The sequence below is a fragment of the Ursus arctos genome, unplaced genomic scaffold (genome assembly GCF_023065955.2).
Source record: "Ursus arctos isolate Adak ecotype North America unplaced genomic scaffold, UrsArc2.0 scaffold_3, whole genome shotgun sequence".
Classification (NCBI taxonomy): Eukaryota; Metazoa; Chordata; class Mammalia; order Carnivora; family Ursidae; genus Ursus; species Ursus arctos.
Genome location: NW_026622985.1, coordinates 96,481,349 through 96,494,783, shown reverse-complemented (window position 1 = coordinate 96,494,783; position 13,435 = coordinate 96,481,349). Strand labels below are relative to the sequence as shown.

Here is a 13,435-nt window from a genome sequence, read left to right as displayed (position 1 = left end):
AGGAAGGGAGAGACTGGAGAGAGCCCCAAACAGCAAGCACAGGGGTGGCAGAGACACCAGACCCAGGGCTGGGAGGAGACACAGGACTGTGCCCCCTCCCCTGATGAAGGAGGCTCCCTGGGGGGGGGAGGGGCAGGAGCCCAACTCCACTCACTCAGTGGGAGGGAGGAAGGGAGACAGCGGGCACAGGCAGGACGGACCTTTATAATGGGGGAGGGGCACGTGACGAACTGGGAGGAGGGTGGGCACAGAAACCCTGAGGTTCTGCCCTAAGGGGCAGTGCCGATCCCTCCCCTCCCCTGAGGCCAGGAAAATCTGAGTGGCAGGGCTGACGCCCTCCTGACTGTGACTGTTGGGGCATCTCGGGAGGGCACTGTGTGTGGTGGGAAAGCAGAACAGTTGCGGTTAAGGAACTTGACCAGGGCAAATCAGGGTACTCATTCCTAGTGGGGGAAGTAGATGTCGGGGGTGGGGGGACTGGCACTCAAGTTTCTCCAAAGTAAAGTACTGAAGCTCCCCAGTGTGGTGTTGGGGGGGCGGTCAGGGTTGCCCGATTTAGGGCTAACCTGGGGATAAGACAGGTCAGTGTAGGGTCAAACAATATAGGTCTGGGGGTGTCAGTCCAGGGTGGGGAGCCTGGAGCAACACATTCCTGGCAAGCACTCCAACTCAGCTGACGCTCTCTTCACCTCCCCCTAGCAGGCCTTCAGCCAGGTCACGTTTGGTGTAGGGGAGAGGGGTACTGGGGGAGGGACCCCGGTCTGAGAAGGGTGTGTAGTGTCTCGAGCACCTGCAGGTGCCCCACTCCCACTTCCAGGCTGTGCCCTCAGTGTACTCCCCCACCCCCCCACCCCCGCCGTCCCAGAACACAAAGCAGCTTCTGTCCAGAGCATCGGTGCCGATAATCCGGGGTGGGGGCACATTCCGGGGACCAGCCCCGACCGGCCCAGAGGATTAGTATCTCCCCCACTCCCGCCCAAAGGATTAGCACCCCGGACCCCCACTTGGGCATTAACCACCCCTCAAGTAAACTCGTACATTCCACAGCTCTTCGATGTGGGGCTGGTGGGGGTGGGGTGGGGGGCGGAAGGAGGAGGATAAAGTGGATTTCAGGCAGCACCGCCCCCAACACCCAGCACGGGGCTTCCCACCCAGACAAGCCAGCCCCCCCTCCCCCGAGTCAGGTCCAACTCTCCAGACTCGTCTTTCCCATCCCCACCCAGCTGCTCCCTCTTCTGCCTGACCCCTTGTCCTGACCTGACCCGCCACCCCCTCCCTTCCCTGCTCCACCTACCAACCCGGAGGGCCGGGGCAGCGGCCCACGGCCACCCCCAGCCTCGGCACCCCGGACGGGCCTTAAGAATAGAGTAGGGGGTCGTAAGGGAGGGGTGTCGTCTGGAGCCCGCCGAGGAATTGGGAAGGCCGGCGGCGCCTCCCAGAGACTACCCCCTCCTGGTGGCAGGGGGCGCGGCACCTTCACTTTAGGGAACTCTAATAAGCGGACCCCGGATCCCGCTCCCGACCAGCAGTCCGCGCGCCTCCGCATCCTTCTCCCCAAGACCTCGCTTCCCCGCGCCCCAGTCTCCGCCCCTTCCTCCACTTCCACTCCCTCCCTGCTCCGAGTCCCGAGTTCCCCCCTTTCCTTCCCCCTCCCTTCCTCCCTCCGCGGCCCTAGCCCTCCTCCGCCGCCACCTCTCCGCTTACCCGCTAGCTCTGGACTTCGTGCCCCGGAGGTCTCGGGGTGTCTCCCCCTTCTCCGGCGCCCTCGCGCGCTCCCGACGACTCCCTACTGCCCACCTCGGGGCGCACCCCCGCCGCTCCCAACTTCTCCCAACTCAACTTTCCCCCGCGCCGCGGGCAGGCCAGCCCCCTGCGTGCGCGCCCCCCGGCGCACCGTGCGCGGCCCCGCCGCAGCGGGTGGGGGGGTGGGGAGGCGGGGAGCGGGGGTTGAGACCCGGGGACGGAGGCGCGCTTCCAGGCACCGCCCGGCACCGGGAGCCCAGCGCCCCAGCGGACACCCCTCTGTCCGGCTCAGTCCCGTGAGGCAGCCGCCCGGGCTTCTCCGCATGGGACTTGGGCACCCCGGGGACGCCGTCTCTTGGCCGCATTAGGCACCTCTAGGCGGAAAGGAGCCACGCTGGGGATCCCAGACAGGAAAACGGAGACACAAAGATGATCAGGAAATTCGGGGAGGAGGAACTTGAAATACAAATGCATCGGGGTCAAGATTCTCCCCCTACCCCCTACTCCCCAGTGCCTCCAAGAAAGACCCTTTCTTTGCTTGGGGGGCGGGAGAGCGGTGGCGATAGGGGTGATGGCTCCTCGAGGTTGGATTCCCATTACCCTGAGCTGACCTAGACTTTCCGAACTGGGGAACTACTGCCTGTGATTGCCGGCGGCGGCCTCCCTCCTCGAACCCTGTTATATTCATCAGCTGCCATTAAAGATTTCTGTATTTCTGGTTTTCTCAACTAAATTATAAATTCTTCCAGATAAGGAGTATACTTTTTTTTTTTTTTAGTATGCCACTAGGTGAAGCACAGGATTGTGTATGAGAGAACGTTCTGATATAAACAAGTTAATTAACAAATGTTTATCGCCAACTATGGTTCTGGTGCTGAGGAGTGCTGTTTGGGGCCGTTTTTGTCCAGTTCTCAGCCCTCAAGAATGCAATCATGAGACAATTAGAGAGGAGCGCAAGAAAATCTATAATCAACTCCTTAACGGATGAGGTCAAGGCTGCTCCAAGGGTAGCATCTGTCTGTGCTTCTGTCTGTTGAGGGCGGTAGCCAACCTGCCAGCCCTCGGCCACACCCTGGCTGACTCCGGTGGGCCCGGGTTCTCCAGACTGGTATGGAAGGACTCGCAGTGTTCCAACCAGCTTGCCTCGAGAGGTCACAGTGTTGCGTGCAGCTGGAGTCGGGTGGGCTCCGAGACGACAAACGCCGCCCAGAAGGCAGAGAGGGGTCTCTGGCGTAAGTTAACTCCAGGGGCACACCTGCCTCTCTTCCCAGCCCTGTAGTTCAGCTGGTCCTGTGAAGTCGTCATCAAGGCATGGCTCAGAGCCATTCCCCAATCAACCCTGAGGCCTCCAGATCGCCTGGGGAGAGGTGGGAATTCGTACTGCGGTTGTCAGGTGGTCGTTGGAACCTCAACACCATCAGCCGGATCAGAGCGCACCCATCCCAGGCCGCCAAACCCCAAACCCCAGAGAGCACCCCACCCCCACCCTACTGCGTTCTGGAATGTGTAGTCCCAGAGAGGCCCTTTCCAAAAGAAGGTTGTGATCACAGAAAGGAGTAACAAGAGCAGGGCACACTGGGAGCGGTGGCGTTACGGCGGTAAGGCCCGGAAAGCGGACACGCGATGCTTCCTGGGACTTGAAGTCCAAGGTTTTCCTCGGCGGTCGAACCGGGGTCCCGGGAGGCGAGTGCTGCAGAGAGCCATAGCGCAGCCTGCTGGGAGTTGTAGTCTTCTTGTCTAACGTCCCGCACATTGCTGGGAAACCTGGTTATCCTTGGTACTACACGCCCCAGAAGCCTATGCGCAGCCAGGAGGGCGGGGCAGGGCCGGAGGCTGGGGTGCCGCCTCCTCTGCAACGCCGGGGCCGGTGTCTTAGAACCCAGGGCCCATAGGGGTCCCCGCGGCTGCCGCGATGCAGAAATACGAGAAACTGGAGAAGATTGGGGAAGGTAATGGGACTACGAGATGTTCCTGCAAGATCTTCTTCTACAGACCCTTCAGCATTCCTTGCAGCCCCGGCTCCTCTACCGTCAGCAATACCCACAGGCTCCGACCTCAGCACTGGCTGCAGCCTTGGCCCGGAGCTCAATACTCCCTGCAGACACCTATCCTTCCCGTTAGCATTTCCCGCGGACGCCCCTTCCCAACCTTACCACTTCCCGGAGACCTACTTGCCGACCTTAGCACTTCCTGCACCTCCTGGCCCTAGCCTCAGTTCCACTTCCAGAGCCTCACCCACCCCCCAGCCTCAGTTGTCGATGCAGACTTCCGACCTCATTTCTGCCGGCCCTCACTTTTCTCCCAGGCCTGCTCGCTATTTCCGGACCCTGCGGAAGCACCGCCGTTATTACAGACCTCCTTACCCTGGCAGCCGCAGCCTCACCCTGCTGCAGACACCTTTGAGCCGTCTGCAGGCCCCTTCTCTGCCCCATCCTCCCTCACGGAGGTCCTCCATGCCGAGCCCTCACCTGAATCTCTCCCCTTACTCCTTCGGGCTTCACAAATAACACACTCCCACCCTCCCTGCTCTCCCAACAGGGACTTCCTGGGGTGAGAAGGGTGTCCCATCTTCACGCTCACCCTTGACCTTCTTCCTCTAGGCACCTACGGAACAGTATTCAAGGCCAAAAACCGGGAGACACATGAGATCGTGGCTCTGAAACGGGTGAGGCTGGATGACGATGATGAGGTAGGACTGGGACATCAGGGCCAGGGAGGGGGTTGAGGGCCCAGGTTGGGTGGGATGTGACTGTTGCCCGCCCGGCCCCCTCCCATGTGTAGGGAGTGCCGAGTTCAGCCCTTCGGGAAATCTGCCTACTCAAAGAGCTGAAGCACAAGAACATCGTCAGGTGTGTAGATGGGCAGGGCCCTCCTTGCCTGTGTGGTCAGTTGGAGGAGGGGGGCTTCAGAGAGGGGCTGGGCTCATCCTGGGATCAGGGCTGGGCTGTTTATAGGGACATGAGGCTGAAATTTGCAGACCTGCCTGGCTGAGTCCTTCCTCCTCCCTAGGCTTCATGACGTCCTGCATAGCGACAAGAAGCTGACTTTGGTTTTTGAGTTCTGTGACCAGGTGAAAGGGGGACTTGGGGGACAGGAGCCTTGAGAGGGTATAGGGGCCCAGACTAAGGTTAAACTCTGTCCCATTCCCCACCCCCATCCCTTTTTAGGACCTCAAGAAGTATTTCGACAGCTGTAATGGTGACCTGGATCCTGAAATTGTGAAGGTGAGGGGCTGGTGTCCGAGAGACTCAGTGGGGCGGGGCGGGGTGGGAGTCAGTCTTCAGTCTATGCACTCTCTGAGGACCAAGTTCAGGCCCTGAGTGGGACACACTGGAGTTCGGGGTGTGAGAAAACCCTGTTTCTGCCCTCTAGGAGCCTCCCTCTTTGCAGACCTCTTCACCTGGTCTCTTTGATCTGACAGTAACACTCTGATATCAGTGATGTGATTTGCACTTGATAAATGAGAAAATGAGATTCAAAGAGATTCATTCATTCAATCATTCATTCAACAAATACCTGTTGGATACTTTGCTGTGTGCCAGGCACTATTCTAGGCCCAAGACCAAGTGCCTTGTCCCAGGTTCCAGGAGAAGCAGATGCTGATTAATGATAGAGCATGGTATATGTATTGATGGCTCCGAGGTGTGTGCTTACATGAGGCCAGGTAGGGGAGAGATCATCGTGGGAAGGTAGGAAGGCCCACTAGGCTGTAAGTTCCAGAAAGATTCGGACCAGGGCCACCGTGCACTGTTCCACTTACTACTCCCTAGCACAGTACCAAGCAGGTGGTCCATAGTGCATGAATGATGTCGCTGAAAGATGGCTGGGGCTTGGAGGCAGAGCAGAGGGTGAAGAGGGGAGCAGGGCCCACTGCAGGGGGGCAGCTTCCTATCCAGAAGGTCTCATGCCCTCCCCTACTCCTTCCTCCCCCCACAGTCATTCCTCTTCCAGCTGCTGAAAGGCCTGGGATTCTGTCACAGTCGCAACGTGCTGCACAGGGACCTGAAGCCCCAGAACCTGCTAATAAACAGGGTACCTGCTGGGGAGAAGGTGGGAGACCGGGGAGGCTCGGGTCACAGGCTGGCCGGCACAAGTGATGAGGGGAGCTGGGCTGGGAGGCGGAGGCAGGGGGCCTGCCCCGAGACTGTTGAAAACCCCTCTCCGTGTCCCTTCCCATCCGCCCTCAGAATGGGGAGCTGAAATTGGCTGATTTTGGCTTGGCTCGAGCCTTTGGGATCCCTGTTCGCTGTTACTCAGCCGAGGTGAGCTGGGGGTGTTGGGGGTGGGATATGGGGCGGAGGGAGGGGGTCCCCTCCGAACATCTTTCATCTCCTACTCCAGGACCCAAAACATTATTTTTCTCTCCTCACTGAGCCCCTCCGCCCAGTCCTCTAAGCAGGGGGTCGCTGTGGGTGGGGTCTTCTGCAGGTGGTCACGCTGTGGTACCGCCCGCCGGATGTCCTCTTTGGGGCCAAGCTGTACTCCACATCCATCGACATGTGGTCAGCCGGCTGCATATTCGCAGGTGACAAGCTGGGGGTCTGCACAGGCACTTTCTCGCTCATCCAAGTGGACAGATAGGGCCTGGGGTGTCTCCTCTGGGGAAGGGAGTGAGGCCCTTGGGGACGGGGATGGAAAGTACAGACGGTGCTATGGGAACGAGGGGGTCTTTGTGTGTCCCCTCCTCTCACACCCTGCTCCGCTCCCAGAGCTGGCCAATGCCGGGCGGCCTCTTTTCCCTGGCAATGACGTAGACGACCAGCTGAAGAGGATCTTCCGATATCCTTTGACATTTCCCTCCACCTCGAGCTCTCTGAAGGGGAGTAAGGCGGCCGCTGGGCTGGCTCCATTGGTAGAGCACGTGACTCTTGATCTCGAGGGTGTGAGTTTGAGCCTCACATTGGGTCTAGAGTTTACTTAAAAAAAAAAAAAAAAAAAGGGAAGTCAGCAGCCCGTAGAGCTCCAGAGTGCAGGGAGTGACGGGTGGCGATGGGCTGGGCCAGGATAGGGCATGGCTTTGAGTGAGGGGTGGCGGACACCCCGATGTTCTCAGGGCTGATTGAGGCTGCCAGTTGGAGAGCGTATGACCTAGAGACAAGGAGGGCTCGCTGGGGGAAGAAGCCCTGAGTGTGCTCCCCCAGCTGCGAAGTGAATCCTTAGGACAGAGGAGCCAAAAGCAGCAGCAGGATTATTGTAGGAGAGGGCTGACTGGGACATCAGGAGCAGACATCGGGGTTGAGGTCAGAGTAGCAGATGTGCCGGGAACACCATGCGTGTGCTGGGCCCTGCCTCTGTCATGAGCTGTGGGATAAAGTGAGGGGTCTGGGGATGGGCATGAGGAACTCCCCCCCAGGAGAGGAAGAGCCCCTCGCCCGCCCCTTTCCACCCGAGTGATCCTTGACCCCATGGACACGCTTCTGGGGACACCGACCGAGGAGCAGTGGCCTGCCATGACCAAGCTGCCAGACTATAAGGTGTGATGGGGAATTGGGGGGGGGTCCTTTTTACTCCACAGCTCTAGCAGCTCCAAGCCCCCACACCTCTGGTCTGACTCTCCCTGCCCCCCAACAGCCCTACCCAATGTACCCAGCCACAACGTCCCTGGTGAATGTCGTACCCAAGCTCAATGCCACGGGGAGGGACCTGCTACAGGTGACCAAGGGCAGGGGTAGAGGGCGGGGTCCAGACACTTGTAGGGGGGCTGGGGGACGGTGGGGCTCTAGGCAGTTGACCCCGCCTGACCCCGCCACGCCTTTCTTCCGTGCCTTCAGCATCTCCTGAAGTGTAACCCCGTCCAGCGCATCTCGGCAGAAGAGGCCCTGCAGCACCCCTACTTCTCCGACTTCTGCCCCCCGTAGGCTCCAGGACCTTGGCCAGGCTGGGGCCTGGCCTATTTAAGCCCCTCCCGGGAAGGGAGGAAAAGTAGGGGATGCACGGTGTGCTGGGTCCAGCTGTGCTGGGCCTGGCCGGGGAGGAGGTGCCCTGGCCCGTGGTCTTCACTCCCTCCGTGGACTTTATTTAATTTCATAAATTGTCTCCTTTCCCACAGTCTGGCTGATGTGGTGGTGGAGTGGCTCTGAGAGGGGGTGGGCTGGGGCCGGGGCCTCTGCTCTGCCTTACCACCCCTCCTCAGCCTTGCGTCCCACTCAAACCCAGCCCAGCTGTCGGGTCCTTGCTCCACTACTCTAAGTGGCCTGAGACTGGGTGCTGGAGGCTCTGACTGTCACCCCGACGGATGCTCGGGGGCAGCACCACCCCCACCCCTGTGCTGATGCGGGCACCTCTCCCCCATGCCCAGGAGCGCCAGTTGTGAGGGGTTAGGCAGCCAGTGTCAGAGTAAGGCTGGGCTCCCACCAGAATGGGGAAAGGAGGACTGTTCTCCCTATCCCACATGTACATCCCAACCCTTCCTCTTTCACCGGCCCGTCATCCCCAGGCCTGTAGGTGGGGACAGGAGAGATCCAGAGATGTGGTTAGCTTAGGAACACCCCTTCCCCTGCCCCCAGTTTCCCAATATTTGGGGTACAGAGAAAGAGCAGGGATGGTGGGCAGTAGTTGGGGCCTGGGTGTATTCTTACTGGCAGGAGTGGGAAGGGGGAAGGGAGGGTCTCCCGCACCATTTTGAGCCGGGGCCTTCTGCTTTTTGGGGAGGTTGGGAAAATAGCCGTTCCCATGGAGACAGGTGGTGTGTTGGCACTTGGTCCCGAATATGAGAAAAGAGTCTTGATCTTCCCAGGCAGGACAGCAGCTTGCGTTCTTGGAAGTGGCTAGTTCCTCCTGTCCTCTCCCTGCCTGCTCCCCCACTTCTTGCCAGGCTCTGGGGCAGAGTCTTCTTCTAGCTGTTCCCTTGTGGGACCCCAAACATAACTGTTCTCCCGCTGACTCCTCGCTGCCTTGACACTCGGCTTTGGGCTCCATTCTCTCTGAATGTGGTTCTGATAAGCTCATTCACACTGAGCTGCAAATGACGGATGCCCTCTTACTACTCTTTTCTCCCAGAGAGATTTGTGGTGGTTGACTGGGACCCACCTACATTTCAGACACTGCCCACTGGATGCTGGCTGGCAGAGGTCTTCTGGAGCCGAGTAGGGCTGACCTTGGCCTGATTAGTCTGCCTGTAAGAGAACCAGCCAAGGCTGATGCACTAGAACTTTATTTGGGGTGAAGATGGCAGAGACACGAGCAGGCGGGGCATGTCCAGGATGTCAGGGTGTAGCCCGGTAGACACAGACACCGGGTCTAGAGCCGTGTGACGAGGTAGCAGGTGCGGTGGGAGGCAGACAGAGTCTTGGTGACGGCGCAGGGAGGGGTGGGAGGCCTGGTGGGACCAGACCACAGCGCTGGGACAGGAGGCCTTGTACCCACTGCCTTGCCCTCCTGAACCTCAATGTCACCCTCTAGACAGGACCTGCCCCTCCTCCCTTGAAATAGGGGGCCATTTCTTTTTACCTGGGGCCCAGACTGAGGTGGGAACTTTGGATTCGGTGGCTGCCCAGCCCTTCCTGAAGCTGTGGGAGGAGGGAAAGGGTCAGAGGTGGGAAGGAGTCCTCCCTCCCAGGCCCAACCAAGGTCACTGCACGCTCCTCCCCCACCATTCTTTCCTCAGCTGGGTAGGGATGGTGTTCTAGGCTTCAGGGGGAGGGCTGAGCACCCATGTTGGGGATGGCAAAGAAGGAGGAAGGAGTTGTTACCAGATTGGTGTCAGAATGCCTTTGGGAGTGCTTTCGGTTCCAGAAGTATCCCAGGACCCTGTCTCGGAACACCTGGGGGCAAGCAGTGGGGGAAGTGGCCAGTGCACACCTTCCTCCAGATCCTATGGCCTGATTCCTTTCCCCTCCCCCAGCTGGGGCTCAGGCCCACCTCACAGAGGTAGTCCAGGATCTCAAGGATGGTGAGCAGGCTGGCTCCGATGAACAGCCCCATCTGGCCCCCTATGTCACCTGCGGAGCCCAGGTTACCCATCAGCTCACAGCCACCTGCCCTGCCCACGCCTCCCCAGACTCCTGGGCGCCCTGTGTGGGCGCGCATGCGCGCACACGCACACACACCAAGCAGTTCTGACACTTCATAGGCCTTCTTCTGCTCCACCGTCTCATAGTTGAGGGCCTCAAAGAAGATGTCCAGCACCAGCACGTTCTCTCTGGAGGAAAAGAGGGCAGGCAAGCTTGCGGGACACCCGCTGGTGCCAGCTGCTGGCAGGAAACAGGTGCACGATCCATCTCCCTTCTGTGACTCCTTTTAAGAGCCCTGGGACGGGCATCAGGCCCCCTTTTGCAGCAGAGATGGTGTCAGAAGGTTAAACTGCTTGCCCAGAGGCCCAGGAGCCCTGTGGTGATGTGCAGACTGGTGTCCCACCCGGGTGTGCGCACGAAGGCTCGCCCGCGGGAGGGTGCCCGCCCCGCCCCTGCCGGCCCGGCTCACGCAATGTAGGCCTCGCTGCGGTTGTGTTTCCGGGCCAGATAGCGGGCGGAGGCGCGGCTGGGGATCCGCACCATGGAGAGCTCCTTGGCGTAGCGCGTGCTGGCGCACGGGTTGGGGCAGGTGCACGCGTCCTTCCGCAGCATGGCGTCTAGGGGTCACAGTCGCCTGGGTCAGCGCCGCCCGCCCTGCGGGGGCCGGGTCGTGGGCGGGGCGGAGCAGGGGCGGGGATGACGGAGAGTTTTGCCCCTTACCGAGCGCAGGGTTGGCGCAGTCCTTGTACTGCTGGGGGCTACACACTGGCGCCCCGCCTGCGGGGGTGGGGGAGGAGACCGGGAAGGAGACAGCTTCAGGAACGGCCCCCAGGCCCCCTTTCCGGGACCCGGACCCCCTCCTCCGCCCCCACCAGCCCCCCTCCTCCGCCCCCACCAGCCCCTTACCAGGCATATGCATCATTCGGCAGCCGCACTTCCGAGCCACGTAGCGTGTCTCACAGGCTAGGCGACACCCCATTAGACTATAGGAAGGGTGGGGGCCTGGGCTAGGGCTGGGGGGACTCGAAGGTTCTGGCTCAAAGTCGGGGTCCAGAGATGCGGAGCTGCAGTCGCCCCAGGGTGGGGGCAGGAAGCTCAGCTGTAGTTGGTTGGGTCAAGGAGGCACCAGGTACAATGTGACCTGTCCCTGTGCTGGCATGCGGAGGGGTGGGGGCCCCCTGGGACGGTCGGAGGTGTTGTGGGTGAAGGAGGGGGTTGGGGGCCTCGGCGGGGTCAGGGTGGGGATACTTGCTGCTGCTGGCAGGACACGAAGGTCTGGTAGCCAGGGGCTGCCCCAAAGCCCAGCTGGTCGATGGTGGGCGGCTCCTCCTGGCTGTGGATCTGCAGTCGGATCCCCACCTCAAACGGGGTCTCCTCTGCAGGGGAAAGGGGACCCTGAGGCCCGTGTCTCAGCACACCCCCTGCTGCAGAACTCTCTCCCCAGGACTGTGACCAACCAACCTTGCCCCCTTTTCACAGGAAAGGATGTGCTTTGGGACCCTTCCTAGTGCCTCCTCTCCTTCCCAGAGCCTTTCGTAGCCCATCTGTGCCACCCAGCCTGACCCACGTGCGGCATACCCATGTCCCTCCACACGGGCAGGTACTCATCCTGCTGCACATCCAGCATGATCTCCAGCCCGTTGCCCATGCCGCCCTTGGGAGTAGTGAGAAGCTCTGCCCCATTGGCGCCGGAGTTAAAGGTGTAGCACTGACCCATCCGGGTGAAGACCTGTGGGTGAGCAGACGGGACAGACCTCTCCGGGGTCTAGGAGCCCAGCCAGCCTTTTCCCCAGGCAAACATGAGAACGACGAGACCTCCCCTCTCCCCGCCCTCCATTTGGTTTCTTTGACCACTGAACCCACATCTCAGTGCCCTCAGTCTGTCCCTCGTACCGGCACATACGGAGTCGGACCCTCATGGGCTCCCATCACTCCAGCCCCTCCTCCCCCTCTCTGACCCCCCCGGCCCAGGGCGCAGACTATGGGACAAGTGTTTCTTTGGAGAATGGCAAGAAAGGAAGTGGGTCTCAGTTGCCCTCCTCTAGGACTAACAGAACTCTGAAGAGGTAGAGGGAAAACAAGCCGAGTCCCCAGGCAGAGAGGACCCTTCTGCCCTAGAACAGTCCCACTAGATTCCCCCCAGCCCCCAGAAACAGGGTCTCCACAGACCAGAGCTTGGGCCCAGAGCCAGCCTGGGTGAGTGCCCTGTGCTGGGAGGCATGACCTTGCACACTGTGGTCCAGCTGAGTGACAGGGAGGGGACCCCAAGGAGCACAGTCTCCTGGGCCGAACAGAAAGGCCCTGGTGGGGTGGGAAGCCTGTGGCCTGGCTGGGAAGGGAAGGATCCCTGGCACGGGTGTTAAGGTCCCCTGGCTCTGGAGGAGCCTGGGCTGGCATGACTGGGGATGGCGGGTCTGGGACAGGGACTAGCCAGGAGCCCAGCGGCCCCGGGCCAGTGACCAGCTCACCACGGTGAAGTTCTCAGGCCCGCATGGCCAGCCTCGGTAGCGGCAGTCCAGCAGCATGTCCTCCAGGCTGTGCCCGGCCCTGGCGTACAGTCGAGCCAGGTCGAAGGTGGGACTGGGCATGAAGCCCGGCGGCGCGGGGGGCTGGCCCAGGGCGCGCAGGAAGGCGGCATGCTCCGCAGGCTCCACGCCCAGCAGCGCGGGCCCAGCCCAGTGCAGGTCGTTGGGCGTGAGGCGGGAGCGGCGCAGCGGGTTGATGTTGCACAGGGTGACAGCGGGGAAGGTGAGCCGGTGGCTCTCGCGCTCGTCCAGGGCCGTCTCATGGTGGAACTCCCCGTAGTAGCGCACCCTCTCAGCCACTTGGTAGAGGAAGGCGGCCAGCGACAGGAGCACGGCGGCAGCCCACAGCCCTCGGCGTGGCGTCAGGCCCCCAGGGCCAAAAACGTGGCCCAGCCCATGCAGCGTGCAGCTGCTGGCGAACGCGCTGATGTCGGAAGCTGGCCGCCGGGCCTCCTCTGGCCCGGGATGGGGCTTCATGGCTGAGGCCCAGGGCGGGGGACACTGAGAGGGCCGGGGAGTGGTGACCAGGCTGCAGGGGCTTGGAAGGGGGAAAGGGGGTCAGTCTGAGGACCGGGTGGGGCTGAGAGGATTCCGGTGGCCAGGTGGGGGTCACTAAGGGTGAGGCGAGGGGAGGAGAGGGTGGGGGAGAGGAGCCCAGTCCAAGAGGTAGGGAGGCACTGGAGTAGCAGGTTTGGCTCCACGGTCTCCAGGAACACGCCGGGGCTCCGCAGGGCTCAGCGCCGGTCTGGGGGCTCTGCTGGAGAGACCAGGTAGGGCGCAGCCGATGTGGGAAGCAGGGGCCGCTGTGCTGGAGGCTGCTCGGCTGAGCCCGAGCTGCCGCAGAGGATTGGGTTACAGCAGTGAGGGGGCCAGGGGGCCCGCAGAGCAGTCTGGGGGGCAGGGAAGGTCCCTGGGGCCCCAGGCTGAGCCATTAGTGCGGTGTGTTGGGGGGGGGGGGCTGCGGCTGTGGAGACCAGAGGCGCCAGCAGGGAACCACAGCAATCCTGGGTAAGGCTTGAAGGGAGCCTGGAGAGAAGTTGGGCCTGGGGGCTCCTTAATGGCCCTCTGGGTTCTCAGCTGCAGCCCTTATGGTTGGGTTGAGGGTCCGTTGCTGACCCTCGGCCTAGTCCCTCCCTCCTTTTGTCTCTCCTCCCTTCCCACTAACCTCATTCGAGATAATCTGTTCCTTTACAAAGAGAGGAGTTGGCTCCTGAC

At 61.3% G+C, this 13,435-nt stretch overlaps 2 protein-coding genes across 3 annotated transcripts; one reads left to right on the top strand and one right to left on the bottom strand.

The window, feature by feature from the left end:
* Positions 1 to 1,976: 1,976 nt before the first annotated feature.
* On the top strand, positions 1,977 to 7,791 carry CDK5 (cyclin dependent kinase 5). The gene is made up of 12 exons (XM_026479158.4): positions 1,977 to 3,692; positions 4,344 to 4,432; positions 4,525 to 4,592; positions 4,753 to 4,813; positions 4,911 to 4,967; positions 5,680 to 5,775; positions 5,931 to 6,005; positions 6,172 to 6,268; positions 6,453 to 6,522; positions 7,157 to 7,217; positions 7,315 to 7,395; positions 7,515 to 7,791. Exons 1-12 carry the CDS (start codon positions 3,656 to 3,658, stop codon positions 7,599 to 7,601), a joined length of 879 nt encoding a protein of 292 aa, XP_026334943.1. The 5' UTR covers positions 1,977 to 3,655; the 3' UTR covers positions 7,602 to 7,791.
* A 1,097-nt stretch (positions 7,792 to 8,888) lies between these two features.
* Positions 8,889 to 12,697, bottom strand: ASIC3 (acid sensing ion channel subunit 3). Of its 2 annotated transcripts, XM_026479156.2 has the most exons (12): positions 12,164 to 12,697; positions 11,274 to 11,424; positions 10,944 to 11,071; positions 10,602 to 10,794; positions 10,416 to 10,472; positions 10,165 to 10,312; positions 9,792 to 9,883; positions 9,604 to 9,683; positions 9,435 to 9,506; positions 9,193 to 9,251; positions 9,138 to 9,157; positions 8,889 to 9,061 (listed from the first exon to the last, which is right to left on the bottom strand). In XM_026479156.2, exons 1-12 carry the CDS (start codon positions 12,695 to 12,697, stop codon positions 8,949 to 8,951), a joined length of 1,647 nt encoding a protein of 548 aa, XP_026334941.1. In that variant the 3' UTR covers positions 8,889 to 8,948. The 2 variants fall into 2 exon arrangements, with proteins under 2 accessions (XP_026334941.1, XP_026334942.1); XM_026479157.3 differs by lacking the exon at positions 9,138 to 9,157 and having other exon boundaries at positions 8,894 to 9,061.
* Between the last annotated feature and the right edge of the window lie 738 nt (positions 12,698 to 13,435).

Bases quoted from the DNA above. Each gene is read 5' to 3' on its own strand.
- CDK5 (XM_026479158.4), top strand. From the start codon at position 3,656: ATGCAGAAATACGAGAAACTGGAGAAGATTGGGGAAG. The intron at 5,776-5,930 runs GTACCTGCTGGG...ATCCGCCCTCAG, and splicing joins AGAACCTGCTAATAAACAGG to AATGGGGAGCTGAAATTGGC. The intron at 6,269-6,452 runs GTGACAAGCTGG...CTCCGCTCCCAG, and splicing joins AGCCGGCTGCATATTCGCAG to AGCTGGCCAATGCCGGGCGG.
- ASIC3 (XM_026479156.2), bottom strand. From the start codon at position 12,697: ATGAAGCCCCATCCCGGGCCAGAGGAGGCCCGGCGGCCAGCTTCCGAC. The intron at 10,795-10,943 runs GTATCCCCACCC...AACCAACTACAG, and splicing joins TGTCCTGCCAGCAGCAGCAA to CTGAGCTTCCTGCCCCCACC. The intron at 9,252-9,434 runs GTAACAACTCCT...CTCCTCCCACAG, and splicing joins GGCATTCTGACACCAATCTG to CTTCAGGAAGGGCTGGGCAG.